Source organism: Siphateles boraxobius, unplaced genomic scaffold (assembly GCF_051911475.1).
Source record: "Siphateles boraxobius isolate OS27281-9 unplaced genomic scaffold, OSU_SipBor_1 27, whole genome shotgun sequence".
Classification (NCBI taxonomy): domain Eukaryota; kingdom Metazoa; phylum Chordata; class Actinopteri; order Cypriniformes; family Leuciscidae; genus Siphateles; species Siphateles boraxobius.
The window spans coordinates 755,001-767,500 of NW_027508887.1; the positions used below are offsets into that span (position 1 = coordinate 755,001).

Here is a 12,500-nt window from a genome sequence, read left to right on the forward strand (position 1 = left end):
TCTATTAAACCTTTGACAAAATCACACGGAAGATTCGGATGTGCTGTTGCCGCGGAGCGAGAGAGAGCCGTGTCATGTAGAAGTATAAAACTGCTCCACAAACAATATTTTCAACCACACAGAATCATTATTCCTGTGTTAAAAGTATTTATATTATCCCAGAAGTACTGAGATAAAAGTACTGAGATTAATAGTTCGGATAAAAACATGTCTATACTAGCGATCAAAGTAGAGCGAATTACCTTTTAAAAGTAACTTGATGTTTCAACTAAAGATTGTGACTGTTAAAAAATGTATTTGTTATTGAATCATTCATTCAAGAGATTCGTTCAAAAACGCTGATTCATACATTAATGAAACAAGTGAAGTCTTTCAGTGAGTCATTGAATCATTCACTCAACACGATTTTAAAAAATAATTCATTCAGATTAATTAAACATTTTAAATAGAGTGCAGCAATTAACGTTTATCAGAACCTCTAGTAAATTAAGTTATTTAGTTTAATTGTCTGTTCAGAATCATGATCTCAATTTTAAACATAATAATCGTGATTCTCAGTTTATCCAGAATTGTGTTCCTCTAACATTAATCAAAATATACACTTTCATGTCACATTGTTACACTTTATTAGATTTACATATATTTAAAACCATTAATAAATTATTAAATATATTAGAAAATGTTTGTAGTCACGCCGTCCTCCCTCATTGATGAGAGACTAGAGGTGACGGTGATTTAGGAAACGCACGCACACACACACACACACACACCATGAAGCACTGAATAGAGATTAATGAAGGAGCACTACAGAGAAATAAATAAATGCAATGCTTCATAACGAGAGGGATTCGGTACCAGTCGTGCTCAGATAATTGGTTATTTTGAGAGCAGGCCTGCATTCAGTTGTTAGAAAGCAAAGCTAGACACACACACACGCACACACACACACACCAGAGGTATCTAATCACTAACCGCACATATAAGCAGTGATACCTGTCTCAGTGCACACTGTCATTCATTATTTCCATTTGCACCCGTGAGCCACGGATAATTAACTAAGCACTAATGATTTGGTCTCTCATTAGTTCAGAAATGAAAGATGATTTATGGTCAGAACAAGAGCTCTGGTCTGTCTTACATGTACAGTATGTTATGGTAATGTATTCACGCCACAGGCTGCAGACGTGAGATCGATTCATCTGGCGAGAGACGGACACGTTTGAGCAGCCGGTTAACCTCTCACCGGCGTGGGAAGACCAGCGCTCGCATAATTAAATAAAGGAGAAATGACGCAGCGAGGCTGAAGAGGACAGTGTGTGTGAGCGGTCTCTATCTGACGATAATCACTGCAAAGAGTTTCATTTCCTTTACTAAAATACGTGTTCTATATAAAGAGAAAACAGCAGAACATGTGCCTCCTATTCCCTCGTCTCACCAACATTATTACTGTTAACCAAAACTACCACAACTATAAATACCAGAAGTGAAAACTCAATTAAACATTAAATAATCCATGCACAAATATTGTTTGTGCATAAATAAATACTGTAAGTGCATAAATAAATAAATGCATTAATGCATGCACAAATATTGTTAGTGCATAAATAAATACTGTAAGTGCATAAATAAATAAATGCTTTAATGCATGCACAAATATTGTAAGTGCATAAATAAATAAATGCTTTAATGCATGCACAAATATTGTTAGTGCATAAATAAATACTGTAAGTGCATAAATAAATAAATGCTTTAATGCATGCACAAATATTGTAAGTGCATAAATAAATAAATGCTTTAATGCATGCACAAATATTGTTAGTGCATAAATAAATACTGTAAGTGCATAAATAAATAAATGCATTAATGCATGCACAAATATTGTAAGTGCATAAATAAATAAATGCTTTAATGCATGCACAAATATTGTTAGTGCATAAATAAATACTGTAAGTGCATAAATGAATGCATTAATGTATGCAAAAATACTGTAAGTGTAAATGCATAAATGAATGAGTAAATAAATAAATGCATTAATGCATGCACAAATATTATAAATGCATAAATAAATGCAAAAATGCATGCATTACAGACAAAAGCAATACATGTTGTGTGTGTTCTCTGTCCACAAGAAGTGTTCATCTGATTGGCCCTCGCACGTCTCAATCCCCCCACGCTAATGTACGCTTCTATAAACAATCCCAGGGTTCTAAACTTAATTATAAAGCCAGAAATGTTCTATATAAAGGAGACATGTCTTAATGATTGCATAATACTTTCATGTTCGATGGATTTGATTTGCTTATTCAAAGATATAGATGCATAAAACAGCAACAGAGATGAGTATAGAATAAATAGTGTGGTTCATTACATGTTGCAAATACTCATATTTCTGTTTCCTCCGCTTGTGGCTTATTGTTTTGTCATCCATATGTCACTTAAGAGTGAAAGAAGAATACATCATTCTGATTCATATTCATACAATAACTACCATTACAACCCTCTTTTTTCAATCGTAAACTTTATTTCTCCTGAGTGATTAATAATTTAAACCAGGTCTATATCTGCTGTCCCGACACACACACACACACACACACACACACACACACACACACACACACACACACACACACACACACACACACACACACACACACACACACACACACACACACACACACTGGATCAGATGCAGTGAGTTTCTAAAAGCCTCTTCTGCTCTTGAACGCCCCCGGCTACCGTCTCTATCTCTCCTCTTCCTCTCCTGCTTCATTTTTCTTTACCGTAGTATCCATTACTGCAGTGACGCTCACACTGTAATTAATCATCATTTTTTATCGGTGTCTCCTCTAATTGGTTCTCATCAGAACTGCTGCACCTCACACACACTCTCTCACACACACACACACACACCTGCCGCCGTCATCAGCTGTACGAGAGCCGCTCTATTAGTTTCTATTCTCCGTTCAGCCTGTTTTCTGACAGACTGATAGAGCTTCATAAAGGAAGATGAATTAAACACAATGAGAGTCTGTGCTGATACTGTACGTCAGTCTTGCAGTCTTCATAAAAAAATGTATACACACATACACAGCCAGCAACTATTCAGCAAGGACACATAAAAGTGATCAAAAGTGACACTAAAGACATGATTTCTGAAGGATCATGTGACACTGAAGACTGGAGTAATGATGCTGGAAATTCAACTTTGATCACAGGAATAAATTACAAAATGGTTATATTGCATTGCAATAATATTTCACTATTTTTACTGTATTTTTGATTAAATAAACGCAGTCCTGGTGAGCAGAGGAGTGTATACACTCAGCTCAGGTATAAATGTGTAATTATCTAGCTTGACAGCCCTTCAAAACACATTTTCCCATGAGCTTCTCTCCCTTCCTGCTGTGGTTTTCCCATGCAACCGAGCGCCAGCTCACAATCACATTTCTGAGCGTGTGTGTGTGTGTGATGCAGTTTTTGGGTCGGTTCTGACCACTAGGGTGCAAGAAGAGCCATCAGACGGAAACCACAATAACACAATACACCCGAATCGTCCAGAGACAAACACACAGCCAAACCCAGACAACAAGAGGAGCTCGTGTCCAGAAACACACACCCGTTTGTAACGCTCAAACTCCGCCAGAGAAGTTTCTGCTTCCAGCGAGTCTTCACCATCTGTGCTCAACACGACGACACTGGGAGTGTGTGGATATAAACACTGTTCTCATACGCCGTTCTCTTTATTACAGCAATGCACCGGTTATTAAGTATGTTTGCAACAGTGTGTGTGTAAGAATAACACACATTCACTTTTATCTTTCTACTCTGGATAAGTGACCAGAACACACACACACACACACTCAGTCTCTTTCTCTCTGTCTCTCTCACACACACACTCTCTCTCGGTCTCTCTCTCTCTCTCACACACACACACACTCTCCATCTCTCTCACACTCTCTCTCTCTCTCACACACACGGTCTCTTTCTCTCTCTCTCACACACTCTCTCTCGGTCTCTTTCTCTCTCTCTCACACACACACACACACAGTCTCTTTCTCTCTCTCTCTAACACAAACACACGCACGCACGCACACACTCAGTCTCTTTCTCTCTGTCTCTCACACACACTCTCTCTCGGTCTCTTTCTCTCTCTCTCACACACACACACACACACACACAGTCTCTTTCTCTCTCTCTCTCACACACAGTCTCTTTCTCTCTCTCACACACACACACTCAGTCTCTTTCTCTCTGTCTCTCACACACACTCTCTCGGTCTCTCTCACACACACACGCACACACACACGCACACACACACGCACGCACGCACACACACACACACACACACACACACACACACACACACACACACACACACACACACACACACACACACACACACACACACACACACACACACACACACACACACACAGTCTCTTTCTCTCTCTCTCTCACACAGTCTCTTTCTCTCTCTCACACACACACACTCAGTCTCTTTCTCTCTGTCTCTCACACACACTCTCTCGGTCTCTCTCACACACACACGCACACACGCACACACACACACACACACACACACACACACACACACACACACACACACACACACACACACACACAGTCTCTTTCAGCTCTGGTGTGTGTGTCTGTATGTACACGTGTATGTGTCTGATATGATCATGTGACAGGAGCTCAGATCCTTGATCCGTCCATCAAGGCTTCAGTCAATGCAGCACGTCTGATATTAATGTGAAGATTATATCAGCATACAGCGATGAGCATGAGGCTTTCACTGCGAGTTACTCTGTGCAAACACTCACTCAAGCAAGCTCAATTTCACATCACATGACTTCCGAAATGTTTTTGGACCACAAGTAACAACGCAAGTTCACGCTGCATTCTCAGAACTGAAACACGAGGCGCTGTAGTCGACCGTTTCTGAAAGAGGATGCATTTATTTGATAAAAAATACAGTAATATTGTGAAATATTATTACAGATTAAAACAGCTGTTTTCTATGTGATTATATAATAAAGTGTAATTTATTCCTGTGATCAAAGCTGAATTTTCAGCATCATTACTCCAGTCTTCAGTGTCACATGATCCTTCAGAAATTAGTATAATATGATGATTTTATGCTCATGAAACATTTCTCCTTATTATCAATAGTCAGAACAATTTTGCTGCTTCATATTTTTGTGGAAACCATGATATATTTTATTTTTCATGATTTTTTTATGAATAGAAAGTTCAAAAGAACAGCATTTATTTGAAATAGAATCTTTTGTAACATTATAAATGTGTCTTTACTGTCACTTATGATCAATTTAAGACATTCTGTCTTGCTGACCAACCCCAAACTTTTTAATGATTGTGTCACAATATGCAGGAATCCTTTAAAGCGTCTATCAGTGTGACGTGAGACGGTGTGTGTGACTAATTAACTAAATGAATAATTTCTTTTTTTTTTTTTTTACAACAAAATGAACCATCACTGAACTTGCTTAAGCTGGACTGTGATGCTTTTTTCTTCTAGAAACGAACTTTGTTGTATTATTTTCTTATCTCATCTCAGTAACGCTGCTTTGAAACAGTCTGTATTGTAAAGCGCTGTATAAATAAATTTGACTCGACTCACAGTGGTTTTCTGGCACTGGATGCTGGAGCTGTTGAAGCGCAGCGCCGTCACACTGTGTGTTTCGCCCTGGATGTGGAACACACACTCGTAGTTCCTCTGACCCGACTGCGGCTGAGGAAGGTTTCGGGCCGACAGCGTGATCGGCTTCGGGACGCCGACGGGGACGAAGATCTGTGTGGACGCCAGAATCTGAGGACAATCCTGTAAAAGATAGACGGAAATCTGTTATTATCCACTGACTCAAACAAGGAAATCATTCTTATTAAAACAACAAAACACAGGAAGGACATCGAAGCATCAGTCAGACAGACCAGAGGACGTGTTTGACATGTGGTTAAACAAGCCTGATGGGAAACATATGGAGGAACGTCACGCAAAGACCTGGAGGAGAAACAAGCTGGACGCTTATCTGGAGAACGTCCCAGAATACCTCACTGCTCTGTGTGTGTGTGTGTGTGTGTGTGTGGACACTTGAGTCAAATCAGGCAAGTCCCACACAACTTCTGTTCAAAACATCTAATGTTGAGTCACTTCTGCTCAGCAAGGCTGAAAAATATAGTAAAAAAAATAATATTTTTAGAATTTGAAAAACTGTTTTCTATATGAATATATTTTAAAATGTAATTTATTCCTGTGATCAAAGCTGAATTTCCAGCATCATTCCTCCAGTCTTCAGTGTCACATGATCCTTCAGAAATCAGTATAATATGATGATTTTATGCTCAAGAAACATTTATGATTATTGTCAGTGTTGAAAACGGTTTAATATTTTAGTGGAAACCGTGATACTTACATTTTTTTGTTAATTCTAACATTCACTTTACGGATCAATTTAATGCGTCCTTACTGTATAAAAGTTAAAGTTGAAATCATACTGACCTCAAACTTTTGAACAGTATTTTATATACAGCATGTGATGATGATGATCAGTAATGCTGCACGTCAACAAGCACATGAATAGAAACGCGAGGACAGAAGACACTCCACAGACAGAGAAACGCTCTAGTTATGGATAGACAGCATGAAGACTGTGTTACAGATGTGAATCTGGGAGAGGAAGATCTCATAAGCTCTCTCTGATAAATGAAGCTTTTAATGCTTCACGAGCACTTATGAGTCTCACTGAGATGAAGAGGATAAAACTAAAGCAGGAAATCACTGGATCCTCCAGGTGACGAGATCCCTCCTCAAACCAGAGGATATCTCCTGATGTTACCGGATTCATCCGCAAGCTGACGGTATTTCTGGTAACAGCGCTGCTTATTTAGCATAAAGAGTGACCACAGACAGTCCGCCACCCACTCGAGTGTGATTTCAGCCGCCGCACACATGGAAATGAGGAACGAGAAGTTTAAGGCGCAGGAAGGATGTTTTTTGTTCAACAGAAATCGTAGAAACCCAAAATATGTTTGAAGGGCTTCTGCAGAAAGCAAACCTTGAGCTGGAAATATCCAGGGACTTTCAGATGTTTCAGGAAATGTACACTGCAAAAAAAAATTCGTACTCAGTATTTTTTGTCTCGTTTCCAGTCCGAATATCTAAAAATTCTAAAATAAAGAAGCATTTACTAGATGAGTAAAATTTTATTAGGTATTATGTCTTGTTTTCTGGGGGAAAAAATCTAAATGAAGTGAGTTTTTGCTTAAAACAAGCAAAATTATCTGGCAATGAGGTAAGAAAAATTATCTAGTTTCTGTTTGAATTAATGTTATTTTTCTTATCCCTATGGCAGATTATTTTGCTTTTTTTAAGCAAAAACTCAATTAATTTTGATTTATTTCCCTAGAAAACAAAACATAATATCTTATGGCATTTTACTACTTTATTAAATCCATCTTTATTTAAGATTTTTTTGATGTTTGGACTGGAAACGAGACAAAAACACAGTAAGAAAATCTTTTTTACAGGGCTACATATTTTATTCAGAAAGCAAACCTTGAGCTCGAATTATCCAATGACTTTCAGATGTTTCAGGTGTTACTTTCAAATGTTAGAGATAAGTAAGGTTTTGTTTTGAAATAAATTAATATTTGTATTCAGTAAGGATGCACTAAATTGATCAATAGCAACATTCATAATCAGGGCCTAAAATTAACAATCGCCATGTGCCAAAAATTGCCGTTGGCAAGTATATGAAAATGTGTCACTCGCCAGTTGACCAGATAACATTATTATGAAGTCTTACAATGCATGAATGTGTAGAAACGTCGCTCGGGACAGTTGACGGCCCAGCGCTGCATCGTCACGAAAGATTAAGCCTTGACAATTTAAATATTCAAGCACAAGAATATGCAAAAGGTATGTAAGCTTGTTTCCGCCACTAAATAAATAAATAACAATAATTATTGTGACTTTTTATCTCACAATTCTGACTTTTTTTGAGAATTTCTCAGAATTGCGTGAAATAAAGTCGCAATTGCGTGTTATAACGTCAGAATTGCGAGATATAAAGTCAGAATTGTGAGATATAAAGTTGCAATTGCGTGTTATAAAGTCAGAATTGTGAGATATAAAGTCGCAATTGCGTTTCAAATCAGAATTGTGAGATAAAGTCGCAATTGCGAGATATAAAGTCAGAATTGTGAGATAAATTCGCAATTGCGTGTTATAAAGTCAGAATTGTGAGATAAATTCGCAATTGCGTGTTATAAAGTCAGAATTGTGAGATAAATTCGCAATTGCGTGTTATAAAGTCAGAATTGTGAGATAAATTCGCAATTGCGTGTTATAAAGTCAGAATTGTGAGATATAAAGTCGCAATTGCGAGATATAAAGTCCAATTCTATGGGGGGGGGGAAAAAATGACTTTTTTCCCGTCAGAATAGTTTATAACAGGCAATTCTGACTTTATAACATGCAATTGCGACTTTATATCACAATTCTGACTTTATAACACGCAATTGCGACTTTATATCTCACAATTCTAAATAAAAAGTCGCAATTACCTTTTTTATTTTTCATTTTGTGGTGGAAACAAGCTTCCATAGAAAGGAGCTCATTTCGTGTGGGAAGAAATACTAAACTGAGCTCTTTCACGTCGTCTTGCACTTGAGTGGACAAATACACACAAAATGATGTCAAAAAACAGTGAGTATACTAATAAACAGTCGTTTAACTGAACATAAACAGTTGAGAAAGTAAACTCATGTGTATCAGTAAATTAGATCTGTGCATTTTCTCTTAAAGTGACAGTAGCCTCATATTCCTGCTGCGGTCTGTGTTTTTAACGTTAACCACACAATTTATATTAGTTAGCCTAGTAGTTTTAGCTGTGGTCTTGAAATTTAAAATAGGGAATTGTGAATTTCACGAAAAATATTTATGGCCAGTACATTTTCTCACCAGCGCAACTGAATTGATAATAATCATAAATGTTTCTTGAGCATCAAATCCTCATATTATACTGATTTCTGAAGGATCATGTGACACTGAAGACTGGAGTAATGATGCTGAAAATTCAGCTTTGATCACAGGAATAAATTACACTTTACTATATATTCACATAGAAACAATTACTTTAATTTGTAATATTTCACAATATTACTGTTTTTACTGTATTTCTGATTAAATAAACGCAGCCTTGGTGAGCAGACAAACTTCTCTGAAAACATTAAACAATCTCAAACTTTTGAACAGTTTTGTACACGCAAACACAATTATTAATACAGCAGCAAAAGCTGTTCAAAGATAATTGGTTTTCCTTTAATAATGCCATATCTGCTCCTTAATTATCATATCTCCCACTGTAAAACATTAATATTTGTTCCAGTAAGCAGGGCAGAGCAACACCACACACTCCCATCTTTCCAGCGGCCCGAAGCTCAAGCTCCATAAAATCCACTTTCACAACAGCCTCCCGCAATAAAAGGAAAATGAGCCGTAATACGACTTCAAGAAAGCCATCAGAAACACACTGATCATTCTCAAGTCAGTGTGCTGAACTAATTTAAATGTTTAAAATCAATTTATTTAAATTAAATGGCCTCATTTCAATATTTCTGTGTTAAATTGAATGGAAAGCAAACGTCGTTTAGATGTCAGAGCTCTCCTGTATGATTGTGGAGGCTACACAAACTGGCTGTAGATGTTATGACTGATCACTCGGACCATCCTTGTTGCTGTTTATCATTTGTGATAAATCAGCATACATTGTTATATGTTTTATGTTCATGTTATATGTTTTTATGTCTGTAACCTTGTTAATTGTGCTGCTGCCTGTCTTGGACGCTCTTGGAAAAGAGATTTTTAAATCTCAGTGAGTTTTTCTAATGGTTAAATAAAGGTAAAATTAATCTACACACTCTCTATGATGCCGGTCCTACGACAGCATCCTATCGCTCGTACATCCTGAACACGCATGAAGAACATGAGGCTATAAACACGTCTGTCGTTAGCATGTTACTCAACTAATAACTTGATCATCTAAAGCGCCGCGCACATACACTGGGAAAAATGAAATTACTTTTTGATATTAAACAGCATTTCTCTAGGCTCTGTCTGCTAATCTGGGATGAATTTTGCTGCCTTCAGGATCCCTTGGGAAGTTCCTGCTTACAAACTTGGAAATGTGAGTTTGGTCAGTGAAAATGCGAGATGCAATCAGCACTCTCTCTTTTTCAATAATTAACAGACACAATAAGCTTTCCAGTGCTTTTTCAACAGCAAAGGGAGAGCATTCGGTGTGTAACTATCGCTTTGAGTATTTTATTATTCTTGCACTGGAACAGTCGTGTTGCACAGGCCTATCGTAGCATAATTCAAACGAATTAGTAGTATTTTCTGTCAAATTTATAGCTATTCTTCAACAACAGTATAAAGTACTTGAATAACATCGAAATGCACAATTACAACTTATTCATTTCATCAATACCAATCAATTTTGTTAATGTTAACTAAAATTAAGGCTATTAAAAATCATTAGTACAGAAAAAATCTGAAATAAAATACAATATAAATATTAGATCGAAAACTTATACTTAAAGAACATATCTTTTTTAATATTTTTTTTTTTTTTGAAATACTACCTTGGCAACTAATGGAAATAAAACAATTTCTAAAACTCAAATAAAAATTAATTAACACCTAAACTGTGATAGAAATATAAAAATACAAGCTTATTTAGAATATTCATAAATAAGACTAAAACTTAAATAAAAATGTAACTAAATAGAAAAATTAAAAAACTAATACTAACAAAAATGACAAATGCACAAGCAAAATGACTAAAATTTAAAATAAAATGAAAATTGAAAACATAAAAATACAAGCTAATTTAAAATATTAATAATAAAACTAAAATATTTTATTATAATAAATAGAAATACAAAAAACCCCTAATACTGATCAAAATGACAAATAGACCAAAAAAGATTAAAACTAACAAAATTTTACTGAAAATTTAAAATATAAAAATACAAGCTAATTTAAAATATTAATAAATACTATAATAGTATATTAATACCACTAAAATAACACTGGTACCAAAGACTTTCCATGAGCCATGATTCACCTGACACAGATTTTGTTCAACTCCAAATCCCGACAGATGATTTGGCGTTTACTGAGTGCACACCTCATAAATATGACCATTCGCACTTGAATGCAGCGTGATTCATGATTCACCACAATGCATTCTGGGACAATCTTTTTTGTGAAGGATACAATGTGACAAAACGAGTTATCTTACAAGACAGCACAACCCTGCTGCATATCTCCTGGAACCGTCTCCGCATCCGGAGCACCAACAAGCCCTAAAAATACAGTCTAGGTAGACAGCAGCTCACCGGATGAAGGGGAGACAACACGCTAAAAATAAGAAGTGTGCATATGAATATGAAAGCGATGGAGGGAGGGGAAAGCGTGAGAGAATGTGTGCTGGCCGCCAAGAACAAAGAGAGTGAGAGGAAGACAAGACAGGAAGTAATCAGTCTGATAAAGTCATTTTCTGCACCTCCTTCTCTCTCTCTCTCTTCTCCTCCTCTGGTTTAATTATTCAAAGTGGATTAGATCTGTACTTCAGCTGCCCAATGCATCGCAGCGATGAATATTACATAGAAAGAGAGAGAGCGAGAGAGAGAGAGAGAGAGAGAAAGAAAGAGAGAGAGAGAGAGAGAGAGAAAGAAAGAGAGAGAGAGAGAGAGGGGGGGGGGGGGGGGTAAAACAGGGTGGCGGATATGAACCAAGAAGAAAGCAGAGAAGAAAGGAACGAAAATGGGCGAACAAAGACGAAAAAGACAGGACTGGAGCAGAGAATTGTGGGTAATGGGGTCAGGGGTGACATCAAAGGCCATGTGACCTGTTTTCAAGGTCTCTCTGGAATGTAATCAGTGCTGTAGTCATGACGACTGCCGTGTTTCACTTCATGTATGTGATAATACTCATGAATGTTCACTTCTATCATCTCCACTTAAACCAGGTGTCACTTGTCGTCTAGTTGTTCGCTCACTCCCAAGAAAAGAGGTCGGGAGATAGGAAAGACTCCTACGTGACAGGAAAAGTGAAGGAACAGACACTGTAAAAGCAAATCATGCGTTAAAAATAAAGCGCAGGCTCTTTCTGCCGCACCGATTCAAATCTTTTCCGACTCAAAGGCTCCGCTGATATATCCTTGCTTTTACTTTTAGTCAAATGATGAACAAACGTTCTGCTCAAAACAATCAGTATCAAACTACAAACTACAACAAAGTGCAGAAGACACAAATGCGTGTGCAAAGTAAAGTGCAAAAAAAAAAACATGTGAGGAATCAAACTTGGCTTTGGAAGGTAAATAAAATCACTTAATTAGCCTATTATAATGGAAGGATCATGTGACACTGACAGTGTGTTGTGATTGGTCGAGCACTTCGAGGGTGTTTGGGAA

General features: G+C 37.1%; 1 protein-coding gene across 1 annotated transcript in view; it reads right to left on the reverse strand.

The window, feature by feature from the left end:
* The window catches only part of plxna1b (plexin A1b), a 142,927-nt gene that overhangs the window by 58,569 nt on the left and 71,858 nt on the right, over positions 1-12,500 (reverse strand). The window contains exon 9 of the mRNA XM_077245611.1: positions 5,642-5,842. Coding sequence (XP_077101726.1) covers positions 5,642-5,842 — 201 coding nt within the window. The remainder of the gene's footprint in view (positions 1-5,641; positions 5,843-12,500) is intronic.